This window comes from Scomber japonicus, chromosome 6 (assembly GCF_027409825.1).
Source record: "Scomber japonicus isolate fScoJap1 chromosome 6, fScoJap1.pri, whole genome shotgun sequence".
Lineage (NCBI taxonomy): Eukaryota > Metazoa > Chordata > Actinopteri > Scombriformes > Scombridae > Scomber > Scomber japonicus.
The window spans coordinates 30,686,722-30,700,694 of NC_070583.1; the positions used below are offsets into that span (position 1 = coordinate 30,686,722).

Sequence of the window (13,973 nt, forward strand, 5' to 3'; positions counted from 1 at the left end):
AATTTTAAGACATACAGACATATACAGTATGTTTATATCAGTGTAACACAATTCTTATTCAAAAGTGTAGCTAAGACCACGTCATATTGGAGATGGCAAGAGGCAAACATCTGAATGGTTCCTTGTCAAAGGCGCATTCCTTTAACTCTCCATTCATATTTTCCCCGTATCCAACCAACCCCTCCCCACCGATGGTTAGATCTGAAATCGAATACACACCCACAGACCCATCCTCAAAACCCACAAACACACACTGTTGCTCATGCATAACCAGTGTCAAGGGGTTACTGGACAGAAACGTACTCCCTACTCTTTCACCATCTGAGAGTCGTATCACTGTGAGGACGGGCCTCGCGTGCAGGTAACAGACACAACTTTTTTCCCTGCTGGTAGGATGGAATATGTAGGCAGCGTAGCCTCCCGTTTTGTCCAAGCAGGCTTTTATGACAGAACCCTCTACTTTAAAGGAGCACAGTCTGACCTGAGACAGGTCCAGCAGGGTGATGGTTTCATTATCAATAGACAGCAGAGCATAGCTCCCATCGGAGGACATCTGGAAGTCCTGTGGCTGACACTGAAACGTCTCGGGCAGCTCAAAGTGCTGGCACATTGTCTCCTCTGAAACGTTCCAGGTATACAAGCCCCCTGTGGCCACCATCACCACCACAAAGCCTGGATGCTCTGAAAGTGTGTGAAAAGCAACAACCTGCTCTGAGCTTTCCACACAGGAGAAACGCTTGCTGATTGTTCCTGACCACAGACTAGCAGCCAGCAGATCTCCATGACGACACCCAATCAGGAAAGTGCTCTCAGGGGATACCTGAGCGTGAGATAAGTACGTATGTATGTTACACACTATGCCCCCATTTGCCATCTTCCAAACCCGAGACAGTCCTCTATCAGAGATGCTCACTCCAAAGTTACCATTTGGTGCGATCAGGATGTCTGTAGCTCTGCTGCCACTGATCCGCAGGATGTTCTGCCCTGTTTCTGTGACCCAAACGTAGATTTCTCCCACTGAGAGTGTCACAAGGCGAATATTATTTGGAGAAACCCGCAGCTTTTCCACAGGACTATCATGCAAGAAGTTAGTATGTGGAAGGCCTGTTTCTAGGCTCCATTTCCACACTGTTTCTGACCCATCGGTGGTGTAGAACCACACCCCAGTTTCTTCCACCACCACTTCTTTCACTCCACGCTGCATTTTCAGAGCTGCACCCGCAGCGTATATCATCTCAGAATCCCACGCTAAGAGGCAGCCGTCACGGGTGACACATATGACATCGGAGGCTACTTTGAGGAGCGTAAGAGGCTGCTTGATTGTCTCTAAGGAAAGAACACACTCCCCTGTGCTGACCCTCCACGCCAAGACCACAGGACAGGCGTCAAGCAAAGCCAAGATAAGATGGCCATCCTGAGAGAGCACTGCTTGAATGAAGGACCTACCCTGTGGAGCCAAGAACTGGTCCCATAGCTTCCAGTCACATGTATCCCACATTGTAACCTGGTTGCGTTGACACACTAATAAAGTGTTGATTTCATCTGAGTAATCTGTATTGAGGACGATATTAGGTTTATCCCCAGTAAAGCGCTCTATGGCAAGTCTGCGTGATTGTGTTTTGGCTGCCACGTCCCAAAGGGTTACTTCCCCCGTGCTGTCAACACATGCCATCTCCTGCTTATCTTCACAGAGGATTATTGATACAACCATACTGCGGTTTGAGTTTGAACAGGTGCCAAGGAGACTATTGCTGTCTGTGTCAAATATAGAAATGGTGCCTCCCTCCTGCCCACAGTACATGTAAGAGCCATTAGCAGAGCAAACCACACAGGTCACACAGCTCTGACACTGGAGAGGAGTAACAGTCTCACCAGAGGGATCAAACAGACTCACAAAGCTCGCACCTCTCCACCACACACACAACTTTTTCTGACATGCGACAAAACCCTTGATTTTGTTTTGTTTGCTTGACTCAGCAAACTCTGTTTTCAAAGGGTCCTTAAGCTCCAGGAACATTTCTGGGCCTGTCACATCCCACAAGAAAAGCTTGTTGCATTGTGTGGAGAGCAGCATGAATTGGCCGCTACATTTCACTCCCGCAAATTTCACTTCCTCCTGCTCACAGCTCAGTGATAACTTAGCTATGTCACACCCAGAGCCTTTCCATATCCATGCTGAACAATCATCCATGACCTCTGCGACAATCCCACACTCAGTTGCAGCTGCTTCTGTAACAGAAACCTCCCTGGCTCCTGCATCACGCTGCAAATACTGAATGGGGGCAACAGTGGAGGGAGCAGGAGAAAGCGCCACACCTAATCCACTGCTTCTCTTCCTCCTCTCCTGTCTGATCTCTCTGACATAACCTTTGAGTGCGGGAAACACCTCTCGAAAAGGGAGGAGGTTCATCTCCATCACTGTAAGCAGCTCCATGGGTGAGCTCTGCAGGACGCAAGCTGAAGATGTCAGTATGCTCGCTAGGAGTGCTCTTTCTCTTGAGAAGGTAAATGTGGATGACCTCTCCTCCATCTTCAACATGGCTACTAGATCCCTGAGGAGTCTGGCTTGAACCATAGCCTGATGAAACCCTAATGACATTAGCAGCCCCTGCTCTAACTCTTCCCACCTGTTGCTTTCTTGCAAATGATGAGGCAATTCAATGATTTTCCTAAAATTAACTCGGCCAGCCTCTTTGAAGGAGGAAGTAAAGACAAATGGTTGGCTGCATGGCTGCCTCTCTATGTATGTATTCATTTGGGCTGTCTCCTTGCTTACTGTTGATTTCTGGTTCTCAAGAAGTCGTTTGGCACTTCCAGAAGGCCATCGGCCGCTGAAATAATCCGCCATGTCTGAATGAATTTCCCTCCTTGCCTCATGAGTGACTAAATACCGCTTAGCAATGACCAGCCTGAAATGCCTGCTCACCCAGAGCAAAACCTGCGACCCTGAAACTGTCCTCCGGATGAGAAAGCTCTTCAAATCTAAAAGAAGTCTCTCTACGTCTACTTGTGTGACCCTTTGATCCTGCTGTACATGCTCAGCCAGTATTTTGTCATTGCTGGACACGAGATCAGTGAGCTCTGCCTCTGTGAGCCCAGCCCTGGAGAGGCTTAGGTAAGAGACGGCACAAGCCACGAGACCAGACGTATGTTTCTGCTCGAGGTGATCCAGCAGTGCAGAAATGGATGAATGGACGCCATCATGAAGAGACGACTCAGTCACCTCTGAATCTGATGGAAAGAAATAGACAAGGGTTAGAGAGAGAGAGAGAGAAAATCAAGGTAATTATCACAAGTGTGTTTTTTAAACTCTAATCAGTTATACCAGATTGCCAGAGAGATGTGTGCACATGCAGGAGACGAGCGTAGAGAGTCAGACCACATGAAACGAGCGCCTGGTTCACTAGCGCCTGCTGCCCTGATGTCACCCTCTTCCCCAAGCTGCTCAGCAGCGACGTCAACATCTTCACACACTGTTTCCTGTCGGCCAACCCCAACCGGACACACACATATCCTGACTTCTTCTCACTGACCTCGGAAACAGAGGGAGGTGGACCGCACTGTGGGTAATGTAGTCCGACAGCCTGCAGAACAGGAGTTTGGTTGGAGGAGACTGAGAGGATGAGTTTGACTCCAAGAGGAAGGGGAGACGGTAAGCTCTCAATGATTTGTGCTGCAAAGCTGTTTCCAATCTGATCCAAGCCATCAAGGATCAGAACTAAAGGCTGTTTGGGAGAAGGCAGGAGGGACATGAGAGAGGAGAGATGTTTTTTAAGCTCAGATAGACTAACGTCAGGTTTTATGACGACATGTTTGGGGCCTTCCTGAACTACACAGGGCTCAGTTTTAAGGTCTGGGTTACAGTCAGAAACCTCAGCATTGGGCTCTCGATGAGGATCGAGATTAGCTGGAGGGGAGCAGTTGGAGTCTTTTTGGTTACTTGTATAGTTAGGATCATCAGGGTCAGTTCCAATGTAAAAGTTTGTAGAGGACGAGTAGTGAGAAATGATTTGATAACACAAGCTGGACAACAGGTGCTTCGGAGAGGGGTTGCTTGAGAAGTTGGTAAAGTAAGTGACCACCACAGGATTGTTGTCTTGTAGCCAAGACTTTATCTGTGGGGAGAGAAAAAACACTTGGCATGTTAGCATTGTGTTAGCATTGTTTTGCCCTTGGGTTTGCTTGTAACTGATATATTTGTTGATGAACTGATAAAACCGCTAGACACTAGAACCAAACTCTTCTCATTGCCTCTGTGTTAAATCTCTTCAATCTCTAAAGTGCCTCTAACTAAATCAATTGAAATCACAAATAAGCAGAGTATTAAAAAACTGTCTTCTTTGTAAATTGCTCAATTGATATCCAAAAAGAACATTAATGAATGCCCATCATACTTAACTGTGAATAATTATTTCTACCCATTCTTTTGATGTCTCCTGAAAAGGTGGAGTTGATGGGAGTTCATGTATATTAGCATTTTAATACACTTTAAAATGTCTGTTAAAATATTGTAACAGCAAACAGAAACGTAATTTTGATAGAACTGAGTTTCATAATTTATTTATGAGTCCACGTACCTGTTGAGTGCAGTGTGCCAGCAGCACTGTCTTCCCTGCACACGGCCCTCCAGTGACCACTAACGGGCCCTGGTGGTCGCTCTGCTCCACATATGCTTTAATCTGCAACCAATGAATAGTAAACTCCAGAGATGTTATGTTGCAGCTTAACTTTTTTGGCATTGAGGTTCATCAGAATTAAATTCACAGCAAAGAGAGATATTTATAATATATGTTAACCCTCCTGTTGTGTTCGAGTCAAGGAAGGAAGGGGGGAGAGAGGGAGTAAAGGAAAGAAGGCAGGGAGGAAGGAAGGAAGGAAGGAAGGAGGAAAGAAGTAAGTAAGGAAGGAAGGTAGGAGGGAGGGAGGAAAGAAGGTAGGAGGAAGGGAGGAAGGAAGGAAGGAGAGAGAAAGGAAGGAACGACAAAAGGAAGAAAGGGGGGTGGAGGAGGGAAGGAAGGAAGGGAGGAAAGGAAATAAGGAAGGGAGGGAGGAAGGAAGGAAATAAGGAAGGGAGGGAGGAAGGAAGGAAAGAAGGACAGAGGAAAGAAGGAAGGAAGGGAAGAAGGTAGGAGGGAGGGAGGAAAGAAGGAGAGAAGAAGAAAGAGAGGAAGGTAGGGGGAGGAAGGACAGAAGGAAGGAAGAAAGGGAGATGGAGGAAGGAAAGAAGGGAGGAAAGAGAGAAGAAGGAAAGAAAGAGAGAAGGAGAGAGGAAGGACAGAAGGAAGGAAGGAAGGAAGGAAGGAAGGAAGGAAGGAAGGAAAGAAGGAAGGAACAGTCAAAGCAGACGGGTCAATTTGACCCGGGAGGACAACAGGAAGGTTAAGTACACACAAACATCAGATCTGATTTATTAAAAGACAACAGAGATCATAGCTACAGATTTCATCTTCAAAAAAAAAAAACCCTTCATCCTGACCTCTTCCTCTTCTGGCCGTATGACGTCATAAAATCTTGACAGCGTGGTGCAAAGTTCCTCCTGCTCAGCCTGCTCTCGAGCCAAAGCGTCACCCGGGTGAGAGTCTCCACCGGTTCCTGAGACGTTTAAGCCGCCAATCAACTCGGCCAGGTCAGAGCGCACCTGCTGGCAGAGAGACTCAGCATAGCCTCGCCTCCTGGCTGTGGTGTAACCATGGCGACGGTCACACTCAGTGGTAGTGGTGTAGACCAGAAGCCGGCAGGAGGTGATGAGGCCACGGAGGAAGCTGTCACAAATCTCTGACAGTAATTCTCGGTCAGTGGGAGTTGAACTTTCAGGGGATGCCTGAATAATACAGAGAGGAGACTTTCTGTGACATGTTTAATACATTCTGCACCTGGAGGAAAGAAAGTATTCTGCTTCTTTTGATATTCTACAAAAGTGACAATCTTATCTAAAAATCCATAAAATGTGTCTATAGTATATTTAAACACATGTGAGAGACATTTCAGATTACCATAACAATAAAAGCCATAGAGCACTCATTTTGTACATTTCCTTTGAAAGTATGATGATGTCACGCTTTTCTTTTCATATTCACATGAATCTTAATTTTTGATGTCTGATAATAAATGTTCAAAGAGGTGATTCATAAGCTAAAATAACCTCATGCATATCAGTTAGATCTTGACTGTATGTGTTGTTTCTGAAAAGCCTCATTTATTCCTTCTGTAATAAAAAGGGTTTCTGACATGTAAGAGCCACATATTCAGATTTTAAAATGATTATTTTTTTTCCAAAATGGAGATAATAAGAACATCAGTGTTGTATCGATTAATTCAGGAATAATTTTCAGAGCTTAAAGGTTAATCTTTGTGTCGTCCTCTCGGGTCAAATTGACCCTGTCTGTTTTGACTGTTCCTTCTTTCCTTCCCTCCTTCTCTCTTTCTTTCCTCCCTTCCTTCTTTCCTCTGTCCTTCTTTCCCCCCTTCCTCTTTTCCTTTCTCCCTCCCTCCCTCCCTCCCTCCCTCCCTCCTGCCTTCTTTTCTCCCTCCCTCCATTCTACATTCCTTCCTTCCTTCCCTTCCTTCTTCCTTCCTCACTCCCTTCTTTCCTTTCCTCCTTTCCTTCCTTCCTTCTTTCCTCCCTCCCTCCATCCCTCCCTTCCTTCTTTCCTTTCCTCCTTTCCTACCTTCCTTCCTTTCTTCCATCCTTCCTTCCTTTCTTCCATCCTCCTGCCATCCCTTCCTTCATTTCTCACTCCCTTCCTACCTTCCTTCCTTCCTCCTTTCCTCCATCTTTCCTTCCTCCTTTCTTCGCTCCCTTCCATTCTTCCTTCCTCCTTCCCTCCCTCCCTTCTTTCCTTGACTCGAGGACAACAGGAGGGTTAAAGTTAGTCTCGCTCTGACCAGGTAAACATATTTTCCTCTATGACTCATATCGTTCATGTTCAATAAGTAAATGTCAGTGTATCACCTCTTCCTCTGCCTCTGCCTGTGGCTCCAGCTTTGAACTCATCTGTCCCTTCATTTGCTGTCCTTTAGCGTTGACGACCGTGTGAACGTAAACTACGCAGCGTCTGATGATGTCATTACGAGGACGACCCTCCAGAGCAAACCGCAGATCTGCATCCAGGGCTGGAGAGAGGGAACAACAACTATTTATTCTTGAACCTATAGAGCAAACACACACACATCCACACAGACATACTGTACACCCCTGTTTTTTATGCTGTTAGCCTAAACGACATACCCAAGTTGTGAGCAGCACAGATCCCACATAGTTTGAGACTCAGAGATGTGTCTGGTATCATTGGAAAGGAAACACTCTCAGGATTCTTGTAAAAGTGTCTGTGTGATTCTGTGACTTACTGACAAAGAGTGGCAGAGGTTACAATGATGGGGTTGTTTACTCGTCCATAGGTTTGCCTTTACAATGACATGTGTACAGACATTCAGGGACCTCTCAGCAGGATATAGACACAATGAGGCCACAGCCACAGGTCTTGGCTTCATGCAGTCCACATTTGGAGTCAAAAGACCAAAAGATGAATTTTTTTTCAGCAGGTATGTCCATGCCTAATCCTAAACACCGATTGGCTTGTGTGTGGTGTCGTCAGAAGCAGAAGAGACTCACGGTCGTAAACATCTAGTCACGTGTACTCTGAGATGGACGTGCAGGTCAGGAAATGACGTAAACGGACCGTATATGGTTTGTTATTTGTGTTATTACGTTACGTGTTGGACTAAATACATGTTGACATATTGAGGAAAGTATTTCGGTTTTATGGAAACGGATTTCATATTTCACAAGAATGGATACTTGGCGAGCTGTACAGAAAGTCCTGAGTCATAAGATGATCGTTGTGGATAAAGGGAAGACTTTGAAGGTATGTAGGCATTATAGCTTTTCTTACTTAGCTCAGGGGCTAGCCGAGCTAATCGCTAATACTATTACGGCTGTGAGCAACCATATAAGTCGTGAGTGGTCTTGAATGAATCAGGACAATCTAAGCTTTCCAACAATGTACGGCATGAATATATATGTTTAAGGGTTGGTGTTTAAAACATTCAGAAGAACGTGTGGCTACCTCCTAACATCCGTCCCGTCCCGTAGACGGAACAGCGTGCGTTAAGTGGTTAAAACACATTGACTCACCTGATCTGTGATACTTGTGAGCTTTCTCTGCAGTTAGAAAACCACTGTTGACACACAGAGTCACAGCGGACTGTAACACCTTCCTCAACTCTTCTTCTTTTTCCTCCATCTTGTTCTCTTCTTCATTTTTAACATCTGCCTGCTGATCAGAAAAAAACAGCCAAGATATATTTATATTAAAAAACAGCACCACAGTTTCAGAAGTACAAAAAAGAAAAAGAAGAAGAAAGAAAAAAGAAGAGCAAGTGATTAATTAATGAAGTAATTATCATTTCACAGAGCAATTATACTTAAAATACCATCACATACTGAAATACTGATATATAGGATATAAATACATGATAACATCTAGGATTATTAAATATTTAGAATATTAAATTACATTTCTCATATGGTCCCATAGAAATAAATACTTAAACATAGCATTAATTGTAACATATTTTAAGATCTTTAATGCAATCTTTTTTACTCACATTATCCAAACCAGAAAATCTTCACTATAATTTAATCTGACAGTAAATATGGTAGCTGAATAAGTGGATTAAAGGTGTATATCTGATGTTCAGAGTACCTGAGTGCTGCAGGTGTGTGTGTGTGAAGGTGTCAGGCAGTAGGAGGGAGGGATGGCGTTCTCGTCTCTCTTGTAAACTCTCTCCAGCTCCTTAGTACTGACACCCGCCTGCTGGCTCTCCTGCAGCAGCATCTGGTACTCTGGCACCTCCACCTGAGCAGGGAGGCTGGCTTTGCCGTACTGATGTCCGACCAGCGCCTGCAGCACCGCCGTGTGGACGCAGAGGGAACAACAGCACAAAAATGCATGATAAGACTAAGTTTTTGTGGATTCATGAGACTTAGGAGGAACTCATTGTTCTTATTTCCTGGAAATTAATGTGGCATTTTATTATTTAATTAATATAGTGTATGGAAACTCTCCTGATGGTTGAAGTTCAGGGGTTGAATCTTGACTGTGCCAGAGATTGTTTGACTTTTAGATACTAGAATTAGGAAGTGGTTCAATGAGTAAATTGACAAATAAGTATCTGAGTGTTAATCTTTGGTCAAATTTAAGAGACTTTAGGTGGAAAAAATTGTGTCTTGATTGAGATCACAGGCTGAAATAGCTAAGTTGTTGTTATGGTGATGAAATCGGAGACTTTCCAGTTACATGATAGTTAGTTTTGATTTTAACCACATCTAATATCTTCCATAGTTACAAGCTTTTCAGTATAAACTTGTTTGAATGATCTTGATTGAGACCACAGGCTGAAATAGCTAAGTTGTTGTCGTGGTGATGAAACGTTACGATTTTAACCACATCTAATATCTTCCATAGTTACAGTCTTGACGACCAGTGTTTTCCTGCTGTGGAAGGATCCTAACAAAATAAAGGAATTCAGCACTACAAAGACAATGATTTTGAAAGATGATTTAACTAACTATAAAACAGAGCAAAAGTGCTTTATCAGGGGATTCTTTAATGGTCAATATGAACAAGAGGAAAAATTGCAGCAAGAAAACATATTTCAAAGTTAATTAGGACACCTGACTGCTGTTTAAGGATAGACTTGAAATTTTGTGAACTTGTCCTTTAATCTTAGAGACGTATTTACCAGTAGAAAAGGTCCAGCTGAGCTCTCTCTGCATTCTTTTATCAGCTGCTGTCTGGTGTTTTCATCTGGCCAGCGACTTGGATCACTGGATTCATACGGGTCTATCACCTGCAGACACACACACACACACACACACACACACACACACACACACACACACACACACACACACACACACACACACACAACCTAATAGTTAAAAATAATCCAGAGCAGAGATGACAGGTATAATTTAGTGGATGAAAAGCACACTGTGAGATGTAATAACAAGTTGTGGCTCAGTATCATATGCTGCCATCTTTCTAATTACACATGCTGCTGAATAGAAATGGCACAATGCGCAGGTAGAACTGCCCCCGAGGTTATTTAATACATACACACACAAACACACAAACACACACCCACATGAATGGTCACACACTGACATGATGCACTAAGTGGCTTTAACAGCTGCTGCTCTTCCTCTTTTTTTTTTGGTCAAATTATGTTAAATTGACTAGAATTGACTACATCTCTGGGAGTCATGGTGTGAAAGAGTAAAACACACACACACACACACACACACACACACACACACAGACACACACCTGTTAACCGGGAGAGTAGATACCATGTTTGTAACTTTCATGCATCAGGTAGTGACTCTAAATTATTATTTTAGTAAATTGAAAAGTTTTTTAAATGAACAAAATAATTTATATTTTAATGAATTCAATATCTGGCGTAACTGACAGATTCACACAGAATGGCAATAATTGTTAGTTGCAGACATAAATTGAGATAATACAAACATCTGCTTTTGAATTCAGACAGTGTATTCATATAAGGTTTACACACAGGCAAATACGTGACTTAAAAAAGCAGCAGACTAAAGAAAATGACATTATATAACTTTATGCCTGCAACTTGACTTTTTGCCAGAGATTTGATGTTAAATTGTAATCTTTCTTTTCCTCATTGAAGATACAGTTACAATGTTTTTGTCCAGTGGACCTTGATTAAAAAACATCTCCCCCTCTCTGTTCTGACAGTCAATAATAGTACCAGGGAACAGGATGAAATTAAAAAAGTAGCACTTCCCTAAATGCAACATCTGACCATGCACACACTTGCATGATGACAGCAGCTATAATTGACTTTTTTTCTATGCAGGCAGCAGGATTTAGTAAATTTCATGTTTACTCACCCTGAAGTCCACTCCCAGTGTGTGTCTGCACCGCTCTCTAAGTTCGGGGAACACACACTCTCTCAGAGCTCTGCGCTCCATAATACTATCTAAACAGAACATAAACACACAAGATATCATCATCTGTTCCCCAAAACATTACAAACATCAACTGGCTTTAAAATGTCTGAGCATTGTGCTGATACTTAAGTTTCATAAACGTACCCTCTGGGTTGGAGCACAGATAAAGTTTCACACAGGACGACCTGTAACTGGAATTAGAAGATCGGTCCATTTGTTTCCTTCTGGAGCACATGTCTGATCAACAGCTGTTTCAAAAAATAAGTTTAAAAAGACGAGTTCACATAGAGGCTTTCATGGGCCAAATTTAAAGTTCACACTTGCTGTTTGTCCTCTGTGCAGTGTGTTTCTCTTTTCCCTCCTGCTGAACTCAGGAAATTCTAGCCTCGGGTGTTTACAGAGTGAGCGATCATGATCACACCCATTCCTAGTGACTGGAACGTCTACACAACACACACACACGAGCATCAGTCGATCACATTAACAGACCCACACAACAGAGAAAATTTCCCATATTTTTTTATTAATTAACATTTGTACACAATAAATACAAACTTTGTTTTTTTGTTTTGTTTTTTTGTACAGCCAATAATAATATGCAGAAAGACTTTTGCACCTGTTCTCATTATTGTCACCATGGCAACAGTCTGTGAAGAGAGAGAAGGCCAGTTGCTCCATCACATCGTTAATAATAGCAGCTATGCAGCTGCTCCAAATCGAAGGATGAAAACAAAAAATAGAATTATATAATACATAAAAACCAAAAATAGGCTCATACCAAACAATTAAACACTGTAGCGGACCAGAAGGACTGTTAGAAAGGGAAAATAATCCTGCCATAAATTTTATAATTGATAGACTGATCGAGCACTTATGATGGGAAGTTCTGTTGTAAACCATAAACTTCAAAACAAGTTTGAAAGCTGTTATAAATGAAGATCTCAGAGAGATCAAGGAGAGGCTGCTGTTCAAGTAACCTTGACGACACTGTCACAAGTCAACGCTTGTTCCAACAGCAGCAGAGGAGCAGAGGTTCGGACCTGAAATGGTTACTGATTCCAGTCCAGTGTGTTTAAAGTTGTTAGGCGTGGATGCTACACAAAATGTTATGTTTCTAAAAGCTGATGCATAAAAAAAAAAAAAGAAGTGATTTTGTATTTTCTTCATTTCTTGCATCGCTTTCCTCTGACATAATTTACCTCCACCTTGAACAGAGGAAATCAGTTTGATCCCAGATGAGGACTTTAGAGGGCGTACTGTAAAGCTGTGACCCAACTCCAAACTACATACTTATTCAGAACGTACTTTTTGCAGTTAGTATGCAATGAATTAAATGTAGTTTGCACTTTTACATTGAGGGGTTAGGTAAGGATACAAGAATGTGCAGAGGCCACAAACACCTTGAAAGATAAAGCAACACATATTTAATCATGTGTTTTAATTATCCACAACACCTGCAAACACAAGTTCAGTATCAGTACGATCATCTTCCTAATGTATTCACTGTGAATACTCTAAGAACTCAAAACCTAGTGAGTACAGTAAATATGTAGTTAGGAGCTGGGCCACCATCTTCAGAGTAAAAAAAAAAACAAACAATAAAAATAAATCTGATTAAAATTCCTCCTCTCTCCTATAAACAATCACACACGCAAACAGTCAGGCCTATCTCAAAGACCAAAAACTACATTCTCTCCATGTCTTCATTCAGAATCTCCCTTTTACTGTAATCATCTTTTTCTCTGTTTGTTTTTATAAGTTAAGAAAAACACCAAATTACATTGTCCACAGTTATCTGTCTCCAGCTACTTTAGAAGAGCGGAGAAGTAAAAAAAAAAAAAAAAAAAAAAAAAATCAGTCACACTGAAACAAAGAGGATCCGCCGCCATAGAGTCAGAATGAGTAGAGCAGCTCTGACGTCGTCTGTCCTTTCTATCCATTCTGATGCTATGTGAAGGTACTGCTACTTTCCAGGGAAGGTACAAATAAATAAAAGTGCTACACTGCCCTTTTTGGCAAGGAGTTTAAAGGCTTGAAGGGTATTTAAGGGGTGGGGGGGTGTAGGGGGGGATTTATTTTACTGTGAGTAAAAAAAACACAATAATTGTACTTAGCTCCACTTGAATGTCATTAGCTAATTTTGTCCATTTTAGCACAATGTATATTTATTTTTTTATACATTTCTTCTGTATCAGCCATCATTGATCAAAGAAAACAGGAATGGAAAACACAAGGAAGGAAGGAAGGAAGGAAGGAAGGAAAGGAAGGAAGTCATATTGGACTTTTTAAAAGTTCATTAAGTTTTCTCTCTTGCAATGTGATGGAGATGAAATGTGATGGGGTGAACTGATCAATGTTACAAAAAGGAATAAATTCAATGTGAAAGGAGATAATGATCTGTAAGGATAAAAGCTGTGTATCAATAAAAACTCCACAACTCCTCCAAAATACTGTTTGTTCAGTGCCCTATATCATCTGAAATAAACTTTTCTTTGTCACCACATAGTGAATACTGGCAATCTAAGTGCCTTCAAAAAGCACCTCTGGCCTCTTCCTGAACCGATCAGTGACACAGGCGCTCAAAGAAAATATATAACAATGTGTGTGTAATATTATATAACTGTATGTGTGTATATGATGACAGCCACTGATTCACACCGACTGCCAATTGGACAGGACAGACATTAGAGAGAGGAGGAAAGGGAGGGATGGGAGGAGAAGTGTGAGATAGGGAGCAGAAGGGAGGATCCAGCCTCTCCTTTCTGTCGTTTTCTGTCGTCTTCTTCTCCTTCCCGTCTCTCCTTTTATCTCTCCCTCCGTACTGTATTTACAATGCCCTTTCAGTATATGATGAGGATAAAACTTCCACTACATATCAGACATGGTAATCCATTCAGCTGAGTTAGTCTATATGAAACGCTGTGCATAACATTCCTATGACAACAGTAATGTACTGTACTAATACACATTGAATACGTATGAT

At 42.3% G+C, this 13,973-nt stretch overlaps 1 protein-coding gene across 1 annotated transcript; it reads right to left on the reverse strand.

Annotated features, from left to right (window-relative positions):
- Positions 1–70: 70 nt before the first annotated feature.
- On the reverse strand, positions 71–11,225 carry LOC128359953 (NACHT and WD repeat domain-containing protein 2-like). The gene is made up of 10 exons (XM_053320264.1): positions 11,135–11,225; positions 10,931–11,019; positions 9,745–9,852; positions 8,706–8,903; positions 8,135–8,276; positions 6,953–7,113; positions 5,477–5,821; positions 4,578–4,679; positions 3,326–4,115; positions 71–3,231 (listed from the first exon to the last, which is right to left on the reverse strand). The coding sequence occupies exons 1-10, from the start codon at positions 11,223–11,225 to the stop codon at positions 71–73; spliced, it is 5,187 nt and encodes a 1,728-aa protein (XP_053176239.1).
- Between the last annotated feature and the right edge of the window lie 2,748 nt (positions 11,226–13,973).